The sequence below is a fragment of the Siniperca chuatsi genome, linkage group LG17 (genome assembly GCF_020085105.1).
Source record: "Siniperca chuatsi isolate FFG_IHB_CAS linkage group LG17, ASM2008510v1, whole genome shotgun sequence".
NCBI lineage: Eukaryota > Metazoa > Chordata > Actinopteri > Centrarchiformes > Sinipercidae > Siniperca > Siniperca chuatsi.
In genome coordinates this window covers 16,336,221-16,358,303 of record NC_058058.1, presented here as the reverse complement: position 1 = coordinate 16,358,303, position 22,083 = coordinate 16,336,221, and the positions used below count along the sequence as shown (strand labels likewise).

Genomic DNA, 22,083 nt, shown 5'->3' with positions numbered 1-22,083 from the left:
TGAAGGTACATCATCAGCTAGTCAGGGCCCAGCTAATATCATTGAAATAGTTCAGTGTGTTTGTGTCTTTACTTTTACTGAGCTGAATGAGTACAATATTATTGGATGTCAAAATGTTTTAAATAAGTTATCAAACTGAACAAGTGGCAATTTTTTACAAACATCACCCCTGAAAATATAACCTTCTGTCAAGTGAAGTCAGCTAACGTGACAACTATATGACATTATCTGCTCAGGACTGTGAATTATTACATTCCACACAGGTATACATCGCTCATCACATGTTTCTAGTGAGCAAACACATGCTTACACCAAAGCTGACAACAGCATTAAAGTCTTTATCAGATCTGGCTCTGGGGCTTTTTTTGGGATTTACATGTCTTAAAAACAGCAGTGTACCTATATGTTTGTAGGGGGGTGGATGTACTTTCACAGGTGCACAGTGAAAACATGCATCATGAAAATAGCTCGCTGGCCTGTAATGACTGGGTAATAGATGATGACGCTAAGATAAATGGTAAACTCCCATCTGGATCATTGAAGAGAGCGACTGTGTCCACTGATGCAGACTCTCATTATGGGCTTGGCAGGGCTGGCTGGCAAGGTAACCGATAGTTACCCTGCCCTGGATGTGAAGGCTGGCATTATCCTTGATGTGTGTGCGTGTATGCATGCACGTGGAGGTGGAGTTGGAGGGTGGGGCTGCCAAAATACACAGGTGGGCCTCATGGAATCACTGATAACAGAGCCTGAATGACGGCCTGACATTAGGAACACTTTCCCTCTTTGCAGAGCACACCTTTGGGGATTACACTGTAGGGAGACTTGTTAGTTTAATGGCTCAATTAGTGCAAGACTGCACCTTATCCACTATTGGATGCATGATGTCAAATCTTTCCTGGAATAACCTTAGGCAACCTTAGTGACTTTGAGAATTTAAGGGGCTCTCCACAGATTTTACACATCAAAGTCAGCTTACTCATCATGGGGAGTACTACTCAGCCAGTGAAAACAGTTTAATGTGGCTTTGGAAGGAGGTTTCTTAAGTCTGAGAAAATAAGACCTGAAAAAGTCATCAGGTTTATCTCGGGTTGGGTAGGGTTGGGTATCTAGAACCAGTTCCAAATTAGAACTGGTTCCAAAATTTCAATTCTGCTTATCGGTTCCTAAACAAATTTCACTTGCACTAGTTTCAAATAAACAGTGTACTGCAAACACCTATCGTATATCTACCAGGATCTAGCTATCTGTCTGTGCATCCAGTCTGAGCCATCTAGGCTGGGGTTGAGCAGGAGGTTCAGACCTTGGAGCCAGCTCCGCTCTTCCTCTCTGGCCTCTCTGTGAGTCTGCCCACCGTCACGCTGGCCAGGCTGGAGCCGAGGCCCTGACCAGCTCTGCACTTGCCTGCCCCGCCCCTGACTGCTGCCGCAGCGGGCTGATCCTCCCTGAGCTTCTGTGCCTGCACTCCCGCTCTTGAGCACCGTGTCTGCTCCCTCCCCCTGGAAAACCTGGAGGTGTGGAGTTTGAAAGACCTGGGAATTTACAAGACAAAGAGGGTCCAATAAAAGATTTTATTGAGTTGCATTATGGGAAATGTAGGATGTGCTGTGTCTTGGGCACTGGAACCCATACTCATATCTTGGCCTCTACTGTATCGATTTTTACCATTCTTTTGGCTTTTTTTTTGGCGTTTCCGCTTTATTTGATAGTGACAGTAGAGAGAGACAGGAGATAGAGGGGATGACATACAGCAAAGGGCAAGGGCTGGACTTGAAACCCGGCCGCTGTGGTAAGGACTCAGCCTTGATACGTGGTGCGCGCCCTACCAAGTGAGCTACTGGGGCGCCATCCATTCTTTTTTAAATCTGTTTATTGCAAGTCCTCCAACTTATGGAAGCACACTACTAAATCACTGGAGAACCCATTTAAGTTCTCTTTTAGGAATTGCACATTGTAAATGCATGTTTCTTACATTTACACCACTGGTTGTGTTTGCTGTCTGTCCTTAAAGTTATAATACTTTTTTTGATTTCAGTCCTGGTTGATTTGGTTACCGTGGTAACAGCAAGTGCAATTTAATATTACAGAAAACACTCCCTGAGCAATTACTTTGTCAGAAATACAACAAAAGAAAAAATGGTCTATCGATTTACAGCACAACCAAACAAACTCATGTTGTTTTAATAGTTATCATCGTTATTAGTTTTAGCACTAATTGCTGTTGCTGTTGCTATTTCCTGTGACTTCACAATAAAAGTATTTTACCAGTTGAATGCTTTTAATGTGAAGCAGCAGTGGTAGGAAATGTTTGGTGACAGTGAGGCTAATATCAATGAGATAAAATTAAAACTAGTAACGCTGGATTACATGCTGAAGCATTTCCTGTGAATCCCTCATGCATGTAAAGGCAATTTAGGTCCAGCGCCGGAATGGCGGACTCCGCCACAAACAATGAAAACTACTATATACTGAGTTAATTACAGACGGTAAATACGTTAAGTGGCTATTGCTGAAAAAGGCCAACCATAAATAGTGTCAAAAATGGGTTTGATTGTTTGATTTCAGTGATTTCAGACCAGTACATGAATGAGAAGGAAGAGTGGCATCTCCGGGCTGGTTCTGTGTTATTCATTACTGTAGCTTTTCTTCATGTGAGTTATTTTGCCAAGAGGGTCCAGCCACAGCTCTCCTAAGTATCTCCACTTAACTAAGTGCCATCACACGGCCCAGTACTGGATTTTTTTTAATGGTGGTCGCGGTTCACAGTAATGTCAATGATGTAATTCTTATGAGTAATATTTTCCTATACACAGCTGGGGAAAAAAGCCATTAAATCAGGTCTCGTTATTGCAGCAGACTGGAATGAATGTTTCAAGTCTGGAAAGGTTTTCAAGTTTAAATGTTGTTGTTGTTGACCCACTGAGGAACTTTGCTTTTTGTCCCTGCCAGAAAAGACTAAACAGAGGACAACTTTGCAGCCCCTCCTTGCAAACTCTGCTATAAAGATGCAGTGGTTTGCAAGAATACTCAGATTTCTTAATGCAATTTCATCCACTTATGTTACCATTAAAATCACCAAAATGATTCTGCTGAAGTGTGCTCTTGGATAAAATGCTATGTTATTATAGTTATTTTAAATCACTAAATAATCAAATAGAAATAACACTGCTGTCGAAATTCATCTGAAGATTATTTTTAAGGAATATTTGTGAAAGCTCGGAGGAATGCATTAATGGATGTGAGAAGCAGGGAAGGCTGATTACTTGTGCAGATGGTTTGGTGGATAAGATGCTCCAGATGCCTGAATGACCCACATACAGTGGCCACATTACATTAATAATTACAGGCTAACTGGTGGAGGATTTGGGGTCCTTTACTGTATGTAAGTATTTTTGGTCTGTGGATAAAACTGTGGCTGAAAAAGCTGCAGATATATACACAACACACGCCCCGTTCCTGTCAATCCTGTGGTTTTGAGTCCAGTGGGGTCAGCCTTTCTTCTGTATTTAGAGACTGCTCATTACAGTGAGAGAACACAACAGCCACATAAGAACTAACTACTGGTGTCCAAGCACGTGGAGTGTATTGTTTTAAGGAAAAGAGGAACTGTGGAAAGATTCATTATAACAACAATCACCTCCTGCTTCCACTCCCTGCCAAAGAGCCTTAAAGCCATGTGAACACATCTTGATTTAGACTTCCAGAAAAAATAAATTATGATGGGATTTCCTAACAGTCAGTAATTTTGTAATTTTAGACAGAGGGCGTGGAAGTCACTTCTCCTTGAAATGTTCAAACACATCCAGCCTCCTACACACCAGCCACTGGCAACTGTGGCCAACGTCGGCCACAGACAGAGAGCATCTGTCTTTATGAGAGGCAAAGAAAGAGTGTGTTGCCCAGAAAAAAGTGCTTACAAATCACTGACCAATTTCAAAGTTGGAGCTTAACTTCCCCAACATGTGTCATAAACGGGCACTGGGACATCAATCATGCAGACCTCTTTAGCAATTATCCATGTGAGGAAAGTCTCTGACAGCTAAATATCAGCTTTGCAACCAGCGTAACACCTGCAAACACCTGCTACACTGCTTTTATGAGCATTTTGTGAATAAATACATTTGTTACAAGTGTCTGGACATGGACATAGATCTATAAAAAAGAAAAGTTTGAATTCATGGTTTTACCAGTAATGGTAATGGAAATGGTGTCTGGCAGCTTAATGCAAACTTATGATTCAATTTCTTCCTTTTTCTCAACTGCACTAGCCTACAAGATGTTATTTCTCAACTGCACTAGCCTATAAGATGTTATTCAAACATCTGCCTAATCCAATTTCAGACAAAGGTTATTAATAGAGGCAATTTAGATACAGTAGGAAGGAGTTTCGATTAATTACCTTAACTAGTTGGGGAATAAGTTTCTCATCCCGATGTAACAAAGAGTCCATTGAGCTGGAGGTCAATGTGGACGGTCCCACTGGTTGAGTTTCACCTGGGTTATGTCTGCCAGTGACTCATTCAAAGACACACATAGCCCTGGCACTGTCAGTGACAGGAGCCAGGGCCTGAATAGAAAAAGACAAAAACTGTGTAGTCATGGAGGAAAATGTTCCAGAGTGAAGTAATAGCCTTGTATGCCTAAATACTGTTTGTCACAAACTTTTATTTGTACCTTTGCCCCTCTTTTTTTCTTTTGAATCCTTGTTATTGTTTTTATCATTTAACATTTATCATTAACAAATGTAATTTAATACATTTGATCAAGTGATGCACTTAAATACAATTTTGGTACTTTACTTGAGTATTTCTAAATATCTTTCTTTTTCTGAATACATAATACATTACTTCTTCTACTACTGTCATTTAGATCTATTGGAGGTCATAATCAATAGATCTAAATGACAGTGTATAAATGTATTATGTATTCAGATCCTGTACTAAGTAAATGTAACAATACCACACTGTAAAAATACTTAAATAAAAGTACAGAAGAATTATCAGCCCAATGTACTCAGTGTAATATTCAGACTTATTCTTTACTTTGTCATATAGTGCATTGGTAATACACCAAATTACAAATATAATATATAGTACAGTATATAACAGAAGTAGCTGCACTAAGGACTGTTCACAGAGAGGTCCATAGATTAATGCGGATTAATTTGACTTAAACCATACATAATGTAGCTGAACCAACCCTTTAATAAACAGTTCGCAAAAGATCACACAAACCTTTCCTGCTGTAGCACAAAGTTGTTGAGAGAAGCAAAGAAGATGGAGACATTTGCCTGTAACATTTTCACCAATAAATATAAGTAAAATCTACTTTGAAACCTTGGAAATGGACAAAACTGCCCACAGGAAATTCTAGAAGATGAAACTGTGAGCTCTTCACACAATCACCACAGAGGCTACATGTTGACCTTGTACTTATTTAAGCCAGTGAAGACTTCCTTCCTTCTTTGCAGCCACAACATTTTGACTCCTGGTATCTGACACCAGCCACCATGCACGTAGCCACAGCAGCTTTTTTTTTTTTACAACCAGCAGAAAAACTGTTCAGTTCAGCCGTGTGCTTAAATGCAATGCTTAAAATGCATAAAATGTTTAGTTGAAGTTCAGTTTAGGCATGGTGTGACGCATGATTCCTGTGTACTTCCTCCAAGGAATATTTATCTCTCAGAACTGACTCTCCTCCTCACACAGCAGGAAGCAAACAGGAACTGCCAGCTCAGTATTTTCTGACTCCAACTAATATCTGCAAAGACTTTAAAAACTCTACGGTGACGCAGATATGAAAAGGGTTTATATGAAACCACTATTTATCTACTTTTGAATATCCCCAAAGGGTTTTAAGATAAGTTTACTTTAACAATGAGGCTGATCTCTTGCTCTGTCTCGATGTTTTTTGTTGTTACTACATTACTGTCCTGCATTCAGAAAGGAAAGGTGGCAGAGGAAAGAGGCCTAATGGTCTAGAGCAGTCTAATCCAGGTTTTAATATGGAAAATACATGAGCTAAGTTGTCTTGAGAATAATAAAGTGTGGCACAGAGGAATACTCTTATGTAACCAGGGATCTGGGGCTTCAGATGCACTAAATATATCCTCATATAAGGGTTGAACTTGATTAATGGTAAGCATGGTGTTACATTTGACATTTTGATTGAAATCTTCCGAGGGTGTATGTTTTGTTAAAATAAAAGCTACGTTTTTTAGCTTTAGCAATTTGTGCAAAAATACTGTGATTCAAATAAAAAACAACATATTTGTGGAGCCGAGTAGAGAAATAAATGGGTATCATTTAAATCCCTGTTTTCAAGTCAACTAAGAGAAAAAAAACATAAAAATGAACGAGACATAATAATCAATCACAGGGCAAACAGGAGTGAGACAGGGAGTGAAAGGGGAAAGAAAAGTCTGGATAAAACTGTTTTTTTTCCATGAGACATGTGTAGCCCCAAAGAAAATCACCACAGAACATTATTGTGAAAGCAGCAGCAGTTTGTCATAAATCTACTGGTATAATAAATCATGCACATGCCATAAATCTGTATTCCTGACACACAGAACATGAACATATAAATATATAAATGTCATACAGACTGTGATGTGCTGTCTCAGAAGGTCAGAGAGTGTCTGGAATATTTTCAGACACCAGATAAACACAACGACTACACATTCTGTTTCTATCACTTAGAGAGCAAAAACATCTTTGCATTTTAAGATTTTCAAACTCTGCCGTCTTGTCTTTTTGCAATCCAAGGAAAGCTGTTGTGTAGCTATATATTTTAACTTCCGTCACCAGTAACTTCCTGGAGTCTCTGTCAGTTGCATAACAGCCGGTCCCAGCCAAGAAATAGTCTTCCTCCGTTAAAACAAAGAAATATAGTTTTTACACTTTGTTTTTGTAAGGATTAAACAAATTAGATATAATGTGTTTTTAGTAAGTTTTAGAGGTGATGGTAGGTGGATCTTGTTACCTTTGGACAGAGCCAGGCTAGCAGTTTCCCCCTGTCTCCAGTTTTTGTGCTAAGCTAAGCTAAATGTCTTCTGGCTGTAGCTTAATATTTAGTGTACAGACATGAGAGTGGTATCAAGCAAATAAGTGTATTTACCAAGATGTTGAACTTTTCCTTTAATTGTTTAGTCCATAAAATGTAAAAAAATAGTGAAAAATGTTTGTTACAGTTTCCTAAAGCTGACATGAGACAAAGAAAAGCATCAAATCTTTACAATGGAGAAGCTGGAACAAGGTAATGCTTGATATTTTGGCTTGATAAACGTCCCAAATGATTAATTGATTATCAAAATAGTTGAAAACTTTCTGTCAATCGAATCATTTCAGCTCTAATTTATTTTTAAATTCCTTTCCATACTTTCCATAACAACAAAAATTGGCAGCAAATAACACAAATAAATCTGTTATTGGACGGTAACAGTCCAATTTTGATGATCTCTACTGGAACAGTACCAAGACAAAACATTTGACATATAATTCACAGTCACACATCTAGATGAACTATGAATGTAAATAAAAAAATATTAGCTTACAATAGTGCTTTCAGTTACTTTAAATAACTAACATCTAGAGGGTGTATCTTCTTCTTTCATGATCTGTTGTGTGTGTCTCAACAACACTTTTGCTGGCCCTCTTCCTCATTTCATTACAGGAAGTGAGTTTGCAGTTAGATGTAGTGCTGTCGCCACACTCTTTGAGAAGTCATTGCTGTGAACTCTTTTGAACATGGTACTTGTCTAGTACCAGACTCTGCTGATGCCACCATGTCCTCTTTGGGCCATAAACTCTCTCAACACACTTGATGCCATCACAGCAGGCGAGCTACAAGTCCTACAGGTGGGGAGGTCTACATTTTACCGCATGAATTGCTTCTGCTACGTACCGCTGATAGTTTCTGTATTGATGGAAATGTTATTTCTCCATACTGATCAACTGAACACTGTGTGATGTAAGTTAAGAACATGTCACAATATGAGATAGGCAGGATGTGTTGCAATGCATGTATTTTTGATTCATCATGATGTAAACTATGTAATATAACATTGCAATTTGGGAACAGGATTTTGCAGTATATTAATTCAATATCATCAAGAATGTTAGTCGTCAGGACACAGAGCTGCAATGGAAAATTGAGTCCGACAGCATCTAGCCTCAGCTTCCCCATTCTGCACAGTGTCATTTGATATTGTTTAATGGTCAGCTTATAGGAAGTAACAAACTTCGTGGAGAAGCAGCAGAGAGAAGTTTAGTGGTTTAAAAAAAATACAAGTACATGAGTGGAAAACTGATAGGACTTGAGGAGTACATTAACAGCATATCTGTCTCTCTGCCCTGACTTCAGGCTGGAGGATGGGGAATATGATGCGGGGTGTGAGTGCCAGCGACCAAGTCAACACAGACCCTGACAGCTCCCAAAAGGGTAAGGGTTTTAAAATAACATCACTTGTTTTGTAATTAAAGTATTTTTTTGGAGAGTGCATAGTGAAAGCTTTCTCCACTGCTGTCAGTAACAGCGGTCATGCACTTCGTACATCAAAAAGCATGATATTGTCAGTGATAACATTTTTGCACTATCAAACAGCACGGAAGCACACTGGTTGCCAGAAATGATTTATTTATATGTTACAATATGCACAGCTATGTCAGCAGTCTGATGGTATCAGAGATGTCAAGATACAGTAAGCAACACACAAAAATAACAAAATTAATTGGCAATTATTTTTGAGGTTTGGTCTTAGACATCTTTGGACTTTTCCAAAATCATGATGTCTCCGTATCAGCATTTGGCTGTGTTTGTAAATGCCGTAAATATTGTTCTTGGCAGGCTTGGAAGACGACATGTTGGTAGTGCTTCAGGACTACCCGTCTTGTGAAATCAGCGAGCCCATCTACAGGATGGGGGAGAAGCTCAGACTCGTCACTCAGTACGATCATGTTTTTGCATTATTGATTAAAAACAATCCAGTTTTGCGATCCAGACACACATTTGGTAGACAGACAATCTCAAATAACTGTGAGGAAATAAAAAGTCTAGCAAAAAAGAATGTCTTTTTTTTGTTTTGTAGCTTGATGTATAGAGAAGTGCTTACACAAAAAGGTCAGTGGTTGATTCCTCTTTGCCTCTTTATGATGGTCAGGGAGGCTTACTGGTGGAGAGTCCGCTCTGTCCAAACAGGAAAGGAGAACTATATACCCAACAGCCATGTGGCCAAAGTGTACCATGGGTAGGTAAAATTATACTGACAATATCCTCCGTTTGAACAAAAAATATCAAATGTATCTTTTTCAACTCCTCTATCTAAGATCTCTCTCTGTCTTTAGGGAGGTAACAGGAGATGTTAGTAAGACAATATATTAGTCATGTGTTGTATAGGCTGTATGTGTTGATTTCAATGTTATGTCTTTAATATGAATGGGATTTTACTGTTAAGGTTTGAAATACAGCAAGTCTTTAATGTGATCTGATGTTTTTTGCTGTGTCAGCTGGCTGTTTGAGGGGGTGGAGAGGCAGAAGGCTGAAGAGCTGCTCTGTCTACCTGGGAACAGAGTCGGCTCCTTCCTGGTGCGGGAGAGCAGCAGGGAGAGAGGTGAGTACATTTGCTAACAGCAGAGTCTGCGATCAGCTCTATTAGCTTGGTTTGACTGTGGCTTTCTCTAAAGGAGTGTAGAGTCTCTGCATTGGAAATTAAAGGCTTGTCCGAGTAAGCATGTGCCAAGATTACGTCAGGATGATGTCAAGACAAGAGCAGGGGAGTAAAAGGCAAGCTAAGGTGAGATCTAGTCAGGTCCAAAGCATGAACAAGAGGGTTCTAGTTCAAGAAGAGAGAAAGACAAAACTGACAAGAAAATGGTATTCACTGATGTTTCCATCTGAATACATGAAGCGACTAGAAATGAGGATTTGGAATTGAAATGGGATTTTAAATATATATATTTGGCGTAATTTAAAAACAACAAAAAGCAAGCTAATAGAATAGTTTGACATTTTGGGACACGCTTACCGGTATTTACTTTCTTGCCGAGCGTTAGATAGGAAAATAGATACCACTCTCTCGTCTGTACAGTAAATATGAAGCTCCAGCCAGCAGTCTGTTTGCTTAACTTAGCACAAAGACTGGAAATAGGGTAAGCAACTGTGCAAAGGTAACAAAATCTGCCTACCAGCACCTCTAAAGCTCACCAATTAACACGTCATATCTGGTTTGTTTGATCCGACTATATCTTGGCCGGACACAGGTACTTCCTGGAGTTACTGGTCCCAGCCAAGAAATAGTCCAGCACATTACCCCTTGTAAAACGCCAAATTGTCGTTTTTTTTTTACACTTGTTTTTGTACGGATTAAACAAACAAGATATAACGTGTTAATTAGTGAGCTTTAGAGGTGCTGGTTGGCAGATTTTTGTACCTTTAGACTGAGCCAAGCTAGCTGTTTTTATGCTAAGCTAAGCATCTCCTGGCTGTAGCTTTACATTAACGGACAGATATGAGAGTGATATCAATCTTCTCATCTAACTCAAACTATTTTTTTAAGGACATGTATCAGGGCATGTATCATTACCTGTAAATGGATTCTCCCCCTGACAGATTATGTGTGGTCAAATATTGATCTGAAACTTCTCTTTACTCATAATACGTAATAATGCACAGTGACTAAGCATGGGAGGAGAAGAACATTACAGTATAGGACTGAAATTCATGTTACTTCTGCTTTAACTTTGTTTCGACATTTTCAGTATGCATGGATCAGTAATTATTGATAGTCTTGGGTTCTGACAAAACTACAGTGACCTCCATTATGTGCTTGTTTTCTAGAACAGAGCAGCTTGGTGTCATGATTGAAAGCATAGTGTATGGTTTGTGTCATATCCTCAGGTCTGTATTCGCTCTCAGTGAAGCACAGGATCGTAAAGCACTATCGTATCTTCAGACTGGACAACAGCTGGTACTACATCTCCCCTCGCCTTACTTTCCAGTGCCTTGAAGATATGATCAACCACTACTCTGGTGGGTAGATGAACAAAAACTTAAATATATAACTAAACAGAAATACGTAGGTCTAAAAACAAACAAAAAGGAAGGAAACAAACATCACGACATGTAGAGCCATACACAAGCACACAAACGAGCATATGCAGTCTCACACACTTAAGCACAGAAATAATTTAATATGTTATTAATACATATACCCATACGTGTTTCCTATCAGTGGATGACTATGTATTTCCTGCTGTAACAGAACATTTTTGGAACAAAACAGGAAATGAAATGCAATATGCATGCTTGATAATGACCACTGGTGCGTACACAGTGAAAAAAGTGTTGCCGTTATTTGCTGTAATAGTGCAGTTATTCAATATGGACCCCCAATCCACCCCCTTCACAACTTTGGCTTGTGTGTTTGCCTAAGCAGTAGAGTGTGAGAGAGTGGTAATGCAAATTATGCAACATAACATTTGTTCTATGTTTGTTGCAAGCTTGTGAGCAGTGTTTTACTTCCCCTATCCTTGCCTTTTCAGACTTTGCAGATGGCCTTTGTTGTGTATTGACCACCCCCTGTCTGTCAGGCACCACCCCGCCATCAGATGTAACTCCTGTAGCTCCATCTGTTGTCATGCGACGCAACTTTGACTGGAGGAAAGTAGACAGGTACAATAGAGGCTCGGTGATGATATTTAACAGCTTTAATATGTCAGCATGACAGTGCATAATTATTCTGGCAGATGGTAGCTTATTTGGCATCATCTGATCTCCGGTCTCGTACTGTAAGTCCAAATAGCAAAGATCAGATGTAAGAAAATAGATTAGGGCTGCAACTATATTTTTTTCATCGATTAATCTGCTGATTACTTTCTCAATTAATCAATTAATTGTTTTGTGTATAAAATGTTGGTAAATAGTGACAATTCACATTTTAATTTCCCAGAGCACAACATGACTTATTCAAATTGCTTGTTTTATCAGTTTTAACAGTCAAAATCCAAATATATTGAATTTTCCATCATATATGAGAAAGAAAAGCAGCCAATCCTCAAACTGGAACCAGATATGTTTAGCATTTTCTCTTGAAAAATGTCCTAAACAATAAGGCTATTATCAAAATAGTTGATTAATTTTCTTTTGATTGACCAATTAATTAATTACTTAACTACTCATTACTGAGTATAGACATTCATGCAGATTTGCGGTGGATGGATTTGAAGAAAGCAATGGCTCAAAACCCAGGAGGCGATATACTGTACATCATTTTCATAATTTTTTCACAAGTGAAGAAGAAAACTGCAACACTAAGATGCTCTGTTCTCGTTTATTTTTTCATCTCAACCCTTAACAGGAGACAGCTGGTCAGCACAGCATTGGAAAGTGACAACACGGTGAGCTACGGAGTCAGGAACAGCATCGCTGCATACCTGTCCTTTTCTGGGAGTCAACACTCTGCACAGATGGGAGCAGAGCGCAGGAAGAAAAAGAGTAAATCTGTTTATGCTCTCCCTGAAAGCGGCCTCGCAAACACTGACTATGATGATGACTTCTAGAGACAGCAGCAGGGTTTAAAAGACTGGAATACCTTCAAGTGGAGGACAGTAGAGGGCATCCTTCTCTGAAATCCACCACATTTCTAATGCCGGCAGTGGGCTGCACTGACCTGACATTTGTGTTAAACATCCCAAACATCAAAGCGTGTTATAGTTTCTAATGGGAGCACTTTTAAGTATTTTAACAATAACACAAATTACATGACCACTTACACATTGACTCAGCTGATGAGACAGGACTATATGGAGTTGAACTGGTGCAATTGAACTGTGATGTGTATTCTGCACATGAGTCGGAAAAACAAACAGCCTGGCAGTATGACAGTATAAAGGAGACTTGAATGCTATGGGTATTGTTGGGTAATATTAATGTGTATATGTGGTGTTCAAACTATTTTTATACTTTGTTCATAATAAATATTATATGGTAAAATTGGTATATTTTGACACCAATTTGCGTTAATTGATTTTTTGTTTTTGTTTTTGGCCACTTTTACATATTTTCACCATATTAAGTTGATATGGAAACCTGCTAGCAAACAGTTTGTCACTATGAGCGACTCCTTTCACATTACATGTAGTCATTTGATCAATTGTTAATCTAGAAATATTGATCAGAGCAGCTTTAAGTCTTAAATATTTGGTGTTGAGGAAGTAGAAGACGTAATCCTTTGGAAAATTATACACTACACTGATAGATTCACAGAAGATTTACTAAGAGGAACAAACAGCGTGCGGAGACAAGCCACGATTTCAATTATGTACACTTTTTAATTCTATTGTACATATCTTTGACAAAAGTACTGAAGCCAACATTAGCATTTGTGCATGATGGTTGTATTGTCCATTCAGATACTTGGGCAAATACAGTGCCACAAGATCTCCGAATCTGAATCAGTCGTCATCAGCTAGTATTGTTCACTCTGTCCGTGTGATTTGTCATCTTGCACTGTAGCATGTCAGTAATTTTAAGCATTTGGAAACCTTTTGTGTTTTTTAACAGAATCCAGGGTTAAAAGCTACAGTGACTGCAATGGGCAGAAGTTGTGAGAGTTCCTCAATTCAAATTTCCTCGCAAACACCCAGCAAAACTGTTGATATTTGTTGAACTTCCTCTGTTGAGCTGTGGCTATTCTTGCCAGTGGGATGGTCTCACTAATTTCACATGTTTACCCTATGACAGGCTGACTGAACAACTGCCATTTAATAAGATGATAAATAACAGCATATCTTTGATAAAGGCATACAAAGAATAAACATTTATCACGGCCACAGAAGAGTGATTTGTGCCAGAAAAAATGAAAACCAAACTCCCCTTTAACATTTTCATATTTGTGCTTGAGCAACTTCCTCTTCTGTATTTAAGAGCTTGACCTAAACATTTTAACCACTAACCCCAAAAAGCTGTCTGTGAAAAAATAAACTTGGGTCTAAATAATGAGAGTAGCATGGGTCGTTACCTATAGTTTTCTGCTCATTGCTGGTACATCTGAGTCAGAAGTAAAATCATGATAAATATGATGAATGTGAGCAGAAGCAGTGAGGGAAGGTTCAAGCTAAATACATGATAGGTATTGTTGAAACAAGAGAGGTCTCTTTATAGTTTAAAACAGTGGCATCTAACATGGGGGTTGGGACCCACACAAGTGGTTGTTTAAGAGCTTGCAAGAGGATTACCTGGGTAAGGATTAAGAAAAATCTAAATTCTACTACTATTTTTCTAAATTTTCTCTAATCTTTGCTTTTTTGTGTGAAATACTGGACAGTTTTATTTCTTCAGGCCTCCAAAAATATTCAAAGGAAACTGAAAACTAAGAATGGAAAATCACTTTGCTCACACCTCATAGACCCTGTGATGAGAGGTCTCAAGTGAAAAATTGCTTTGTATTAAGGAGTCACAATCAAAAAAAAGTTGGAAGGAACTGGTTTAAACAACCTGTGACATTTTCATCATCGCCAGTTACTTCATGGCTGCTGTGTTCACATGCAAAATTTACAGAAAGCGTATGCTGTCTAAGACCTGTTTCAGGAAGTTGTGGTACATCCCCAAAGTTGGCAACTCTGTCAGTCAAATTTATTGGTTTTCATTAAATTCATGAGCCAACTGTGTGTGACTAGTTAAGATTAGGTCAGCACTTTCTTCTCAGTTAAAAAGCAGGATCAAATACTTGCATTTCCTGGTTTTAAAGTCTCGTAAAATACCTGCAAGTAACCAGTTGGGAGAGACGTCAAGCGATGTGTGGGTGTGTGCGTGCATGTGTGTGTGTGTGTGTGTGTGTGTGTGTGTGTGGGTGTGTGTGTGTGTGTGTGTATGTTGAACAATCAGTGATGCAGACACACACACACACACACACATCTGGTAGCCTACTGCTGCGACATGCAGAGACTGCTGTCCAGTCAGCATTAGTCACTCCTCACATCAGGCTGCTTCTCCAGACCATGTGGAACTAGTCTAGAAAAGAATGAAACCAATGGAAGACCGTGCTGTGAGTGAATTTGCTGTTGATGAATGACTAAATAATTCATTGGCAGTTTTAGTCAGATGTGCTTTACATCTGGGGTGAAGCAACGGCTGAAGTTTAAGAGTTTCTCTCTGAATCAGAATGAAGGCAAGGTTATGGAAACACATTTCATCAAAGGCCACTTATATGTTCAAAATAAACTTAACTCTCCCTCTGACCAATCTATTCATCCATATTCACATTAGTGAACATTGAACAAAAAACAACTCTTCCCTGAAGTCATGCGAGCATTTACTGTAATACTGATGCAGATAAGAAAGACAATACTCCATCATCCTGCCAATCATCACACATCTCTGTGTACATGGTGAAAACAAAGGCTCTCAGTGGGATGAAGAGCAGAAAAATTACAGCTAAAATAAACCCACACAGTGCACGTTGTCTTACGAGAAAACCCTGGGTTCAAGATGACTTTATGATGAGACAAAAGGGATCCTAAATTGAGTCCCTTGAGTCCCTTGCTCAATTTTGTTTGATGTTACAGTGGATGTAAGCACCAAGGAAAACACTCGAACAATGCACTGTGGCCTTACATTTTTTCCTCCCTGAACGAAAACAAGAAGAGGAAATAGTGTTGTGGCCCATCCATGTTTCTGTCTGTAGGAACGGGATCAAGGCATAGAAAGAAAAAGGGGGATAAGTGAAGGAAATTAAGAGGTGGAGGGAGATTCCTTTTCTTCCAGCCTGTTTTCTGTTAATCAGGTTCTTCTAATCTCGCCACATCCTCCCCTCTACCCCGAGGCCCAGCTGTCCAAACCTCTGACTTCACCACTTCGGCACTGGATGCTCGCTGGCGAGCAACAAAAAAAATCCAGAAATTTTTTTTGCTTTGCTCAATCAAAAACGCATTCTGTGCTTTCTCCCTTGTTAATTAAAACTGCCATTTTCCTTCTCCATAGTGTTGCCTTCATCACATGAAACTGTGGCTACTTCTGGAGGTGTCTTGGAGATCATCTTCAAGTTTTCATCTTGGTTTTTGGACCGTCTCTAATATAAAATATGAGTTTATGTTAGTTTTTCTCTTTGTGGAATCACATATATAGGTTGGGTGTTCGTTTACAGTCAGACAACCTCACACTATGAGCTGTTTCACTTTCAGCTTAATTTAGTGCAAACAGTGATGTTCCACTCTAACTTTAACTCTGACCATTTCCTCTAGGTGTAGAATAGAAATGAGTCTAGATTTGTATCTCGCTCTGGCCACAATATGGACACAAATATGGTAGCTGTAGATTTAAAGATAATAATGACATTTTATTTAGCAACAGAGAAATCGGCCACTAGTGCCAAAATTACAAGTGATGGTAAAATTACCCTGAGAAAAAAACAATTTTTTACCAAACCTGTAAAATAACCTCCTCCAAAGAACACTGACAACAACACTGAGTTTTTGCTTCAGAAACAGCACATGAGAACATGTCCTTTAGTGTTGAACCAAGGGCCTCAGCCAATACACACAACCATATCCAAGGCTGTCCAGAGAGCTAGGGGAAAACAAACAAAAACCGAACTCTACAAAAAAAAGCTCCAAATGTCCACATCTTTGCCAGGGAATGGAGTGTTCTTATGTGACCTGCCAGGAATCTCTGCTCCCATTCCTTAAGCCATTTCTCACATATATAATACTGCCGAATGAGGCAGTGACATTCATTGTGCTCATAAAGTCCTTTGTTAAATATAAAATAAAAGTGCAAAGGGAAAACAGGCAAGGAAAACATAGTGACAATCACTACACAACAGTAGCATGAGTATGCAGTGCAGTCTGGAGTGGAAAGGTTTATACAGTGACCATTGTCATTTCTGCATAAGGAAACTTTTACTTTGCTTGTAACAGCTGCTTTATTAGCCGGACTTGAGTGATCTTGTTAATAGTTAGGTGTGTGGCATTTTCCATTGAGAGCAAACTAACGCCATAATAAAGTTGAACAATGCAGGAACATTTTAACACCTTAATGAAATGCTGAGAAGCCTGTTTGAATGGGCAAAAGCTGAGAGAATATTTTCGAAGAAAACAACCATTTGGATCTGGAAAGCTTAAGTCAGACAGAGGCATAAATGAGTTTTTCTGGGAAGCAGTTGAAGGATGGATATTTGGAGAAAAAGGAACAACCTGGCTCCGCTGTCATTCATCCGCCAGCTGAGTTAGAGCTCAGAGCATCCTGCCTGCTGCTACAAGCAAACACGAGGTGGAGAAAAGTTCACTTTCCATGAGGAGTTTTTCAAACAGTTTGCCACGTGGCTTCCTACAAATAATTAACACAAGCACTGTGCAGGCACTTTCTAATTACAAATTCAATTGTTGGTAAACCTAAATAAGCCCAGTTGGTGATTTAATATATAAGCATATATCCCTTTCAGTGTGTAATAAAAAAAAGTCTTGTTAAATTTTTACTGCTTTGGCAAGAGAAAGCATGCAGTGAGAATCCAAAGCTGAAACCTCTTAATACCTGCAAATTATTCCTCGTGTGTGCATGTGCATTTGGCGTCTTACCTGGCAGTGTGCATGTACTCTCCGTTGCCCTCAGCTCCTGTTGAACCCCATTTGTCTTTGGAGAATGACAAGCAGGATGACAGCTGTGAACAAATTAGCTTCAGAAAAGAGTCTGAAGCACTTCATAGCCAGTGAAATGAAAGAGAAAAGGAGGGCAATAAAGATGGATGGGCACCAGGTCAAACTGTAGGCAAAATATGGATGTGTTACTAAGACAGAAAAACAATACGTGATTGATGTAACCAGGTCTGCTAGACTAGTTACTCACTATTATCGAATCAAAGTTTTCAACTAACTCGTGACTTCTCAGACTGGACATTAAAATGATTCAAAAACACTTTGTTTGTATTCTATCCTATAAAAATACAGATTGCCTTTACCAAATACGAGATGAAGTAGTATCCCAAACTGACATCAGTTGAAACAAACCAGTTTAGAACACTTCCTCTTGTTTTCACACTTCAGCGGTCACAGTGAAATGACATCACTGTCAGGTGAAAACCTGAGCCTTATATTTAACTGACAGCTATGAGAGTGGTATCATCGGCTCATCTAACTCTCTCAGAAAGAGAAAGAGCATATTTCCCAAAATGTTCCCACTGTTCTTTTATGTCACAGCGGCAGAATTAGGCCCACGTCATGAAGTCATTAGTACTACAAAGCTATCAGCAGAACAAAGGAGCAAAAAGTTGAAGTGAAAATAACAACACTTAGCGGTTAAAGGCATCTGTCTTGTTTCCATGGTAACAATAAATCCACTGGTAATATAAGAAGGGAGGGTCCAAACCTTGATGTAAATAGTTCTGTGATGAAATACGGTTCAACTTAAGGACTGATCCTAAAGTTGACGTATGCACAGACACATTTTTCAGAGCCTCAGGCCTAGCTGCCTTTGGAGAGAGGCCAGAAATAACAGAGAAGCCCTGACATGATTGATTGCACCTTTGGCCACTGATCACCACGGAGTGATACCATTCCTCTGCAGACATGACATTTATAAACCAGATTTAACCGTCAGGAGCTCTGGGGTTTCTGTGCTGTTGCATGTCAGCACATTCACGGACAGCAGACTGACAACTTCATGATTTCCCATCTAAACTTTTAAGTAAAACAGATCAACTATCTACACTGTCACTATGGCTGTGACACTGTAATTGTTGATCAGTTCACCGGGGCATTAGCTACACTCTCGCGAAAATCAAATTCTTGTCCTGTGACACAAAAGCACAAGCCCTTCAAAAAATACAAGTGTTACCCTGAAATTACACAGTTATTTTATTGAAACCCACTGTACATATCAGTGAACCAAGAAGGTTTTAAATGTGCATTTTGGCAGCATCTGGCTCGATCTGTTAAATGGCAAAAGCAGGTGTGTGTGCCTCGATGCTTTCCAGGAAAAGGACGGGCAGACATTTATTAACTGAGATACTGAGGGTGAGCCTGGACTGCATGCAATTCCCCTCCTAAACAATGAATTGCTGAAAGTGTTACTGATAGCTTGTTTGCATGAACCACTTAGGAAAAAGAAATCCCCTTTCTCGCAATAATTCTCTCACTCACAGAAATATCTCATCTGTCTCTCTTGCTAAAACCACATGCAAAAATGTGTGCCACGAACCAGGAAATCCTCAATTCTCTAGTCTCTGACTTTACTTAGGTGAGTACAGTCCTAACAGTCCTAGAAGAAGAAGTCACAGGTTTTCTATAAGCCACGCAGGCATCAACCTCCTTGGTCAGCGCTTCTCTCTTCCCTTATCAGGCTCTCCTCTGGCACAAAGGACAAGCTACAGAAAGAAGTTGGACAACTTCCATGTGGGAGAGACTGCTGGAGCCAAACAGACAAACAGCAGGCCAGAGAAAAAGGGCTGCTCGCTGTTGCAGTAGCTGACGTGGAGCTACGCGTGCATCTCACACACACACACACACACACACAGAAGCCTATGCAGCTGGAGACACTCGAGATGCCTGTCTGACAGCCAGCTAGTGAACCTCAAAGTCAAGTCTCAAATTTGGGAGACTGAGCAATGTTTCATTCCAACAGTAAGTAGTAAAGGGCTGGGAATGTACACAGACTGATGGATACATTTAGGCAGTGAACAGACTGATAAACACAGATGCAAATACCAACATCCAGGGAGGTCACCTGCAAGTTAACAGTTAACGTCCTCATGAACTTTCACAGAATGCCATCTATCCTGACTGAAGATCTACTGCATGTGACCTAATCAATGTGACGTGACAAATCCTGACTTTTGGTATCCAGCATCTACTTGTTGCTCTAATAGCAGGAGTGCGTATCTATGGGATACTCCCTTTGTGTCCACTGTTTCCACAATGGTTTTGTGTTTCATCACTGAATTAATTGCAGACCACGGCCTACCACAGATGGAGGAGTAATGGAAAAACTCATTACGATGGGTCTTGACAGCAAAACTTTCCAAGTCTTGGTAGTGGTGTGTAGATACATGGAAAACTCATTGTGCCCCCAAACGTCAGCTGACTCTCTCTCGCTCTTGCTCTCTCTTTGTCTCAATTATGTAAAATGAAGTCATCATTACTTAGTCTGCCTCATGTCGATACTGATACCAATACCCAAAGAATATTCCCTCAGCATTGTGAAAGTAGCACATCCAGCCAGATTTGTTCGGTATGTGATTGGTCTGGGTCAGAGAGAGGCTACTTACCAGATTCAGGGAGGGGAACGGTCCTTCATTCCTGCATCCATTCTCTCCCAGACCTCCTCATTACATAATCCACTGGGATGCAGACTCAACATACTTATATGTCTATCTGCCATCTGTGAGAATCATTAGAGAAAAGTGAAAAAAAGAAATGACACATAGTTGAAAGTATGGAAATTGAGCAGATGATCACAGACACTGTGAGATGGCATATAACAACAATCGTATATTGTTTACCTGGTTTACACATAAACAAAGGCATCTTAATTAAATATGAAAATGTTTAGCTTTAGATATTACTTTAGTGTAAAGATATGGAGATGTAGGCCTACCAGAGGATTTGCATTTGAATAAACTTTGATGTCTTTTGAGGAGTTTGCATGTGTAGAGTTAAATTACATCCACGATACAGTATGCTGCACTTGTTAGCAGTAGTCTGACATCTAGTGGGCAATGTGAAAAATTGCTCTCACAATATGTCCTAGGTAGCAACACTACAGCTTCCAACTGCATGACCATGCTACAGGGCCTAAAAATGCAACATGCTGTGGTAATTTGTTCAAACACAAATTTGTTTTAACAAGATTTTTGACATAGGGGCCCATCTCCAAGACAGGGGCCAGCCAAGTAATAATGCAGGAGCAGCCTTAAGGCCCTTATTATTTGAATTGGTATTGTATGTTACTGTTGAAAAATCTGACCACAAATTAAGTGACACACAGTAAATGGGGTCTTGGGGCCCCTGAGGGTCTGGAGTCCTGGTGCAGTTGCCTGCTTTGCCCGACTGTTCATGCAGCCTTAAGGATGAGAAGCCTGGCAGAAATCAGTGTGTTAAGACTCAAGTGACAATATCTATCACTAGGAAACTTCAGTAATGTTTATAAAAGTTGAAAAGGGCAAGAGATGCTTTGGAAATGTTCACAACACTGACATCCTCAGTTAGTCAAAGTCAACCTGACTCTGAGAAAAATTGTTCTTGCCTGTCCAGAGAAAAGAGAAATACTATTATTTTGGCAGATGACTAGAGCCTTCAAATGTCCTCCAGGATGGTGTGAATAAACTGGGGCAGCAGAAACTCTGTACTGCGAGGAGATTCACATGCGGTTCAGATTAAGTCAATTATTCAAATGGTGATGCTGTTATGTCTAGTGAGAGTAGCGGTAGCTGGATCAGTCGTACAAGGGTCGTAGCACTTCTGATCAACAGACACCCGGTTCTTAATACATCTACGCTGACATTTTCTCAAATTACCATATCATTTATAGTTCATTTTTTACTAGATGAAGATTTACTACCCCTTAGTAAAACGGAAATGAAAACCACAATTAAAGATGAAAGTTGAAAGAAAGGTGGCAAAAGCAGTGGGAAGAAAAGAGAACAGGAAGGTGGTTATACGACATTCAAAGAAAAGTAGGTGTGATTAGGAAAACGGGGAAAACCAGGAAAGAGGAAACAATAATATCCAGGCTACGTTTTGGGCACACAGGATTAAACAGTACATTATGTAAAATAGGAAAACATAATACAGGAAGATGTACATTCTGTGATCAAGAAGAAACTTTAGAACATGTTATGATTTACTGTCCAAAATATGATGCTGAGAGAAGAGAACTGACACTGCACCTTAAAGAAATAAAGATGAGGTTTGATCTTTTACAAAGAAGTTCTAGGGAGAAGTGTTGTCTATTGATGTTTCAGTATCTTAGGAGAAGAGATATAACTATGGTGTGTTTCTTTTTTTCTCATTTTCTTTTCTTTAATCATTTCTTTTATGAATAAGTGAATGTATAGTTAAAATCCCGAAACAAACTCCATTCCAGTTGGTGGCGGCA

The 22,083-nt window shown here is 39.5% G+C and overlaps 1 protein-coding gene across 2 annotated transcripts; it reads left to right on the top strand.

Annotated features, from left to right (window-relative positions):
* The first annotated feature begins 7,689 nt into the window (after positions 1–7,689).
* Positions 7,690–12,994, top strand: sla1a (Src like adaptor 1a). Of its 2 annotated transcripts, XM_044172448.1 has the most exons (8): positions 7,696–7,859; positions 8,365–8,442; positions 8,848–8,947; positions 9,161–9,247; positions 9,507–9,610; positions 10,897–11,028; positions 11,541–11,670; positions 12,356–12,994. In XM_044172448.1, exons 2-8 carry the CDS (start codon positions 8,373–8,375, stop codon positions 12,555–12,557), a joined length of 825 nt encoding a protein of 274 aa, XP_044028383.1. In that variant the 5' UTR covers positions 7,696–7,859; positions 8,365–8,372; the 3' UTR covers positions 12,558–12,994. The 2 variants fall into 2 exon arrangements, with proteins under 2 accessions (XP_044028382.1, XP_044028383.1); XM_044172447.1 differs by having other exon boundaries at positions 7,690–7,859; positions 8,848–9,247.
* Positions 12,995–22,083: the final 9,089 nt, after the last annotated feature.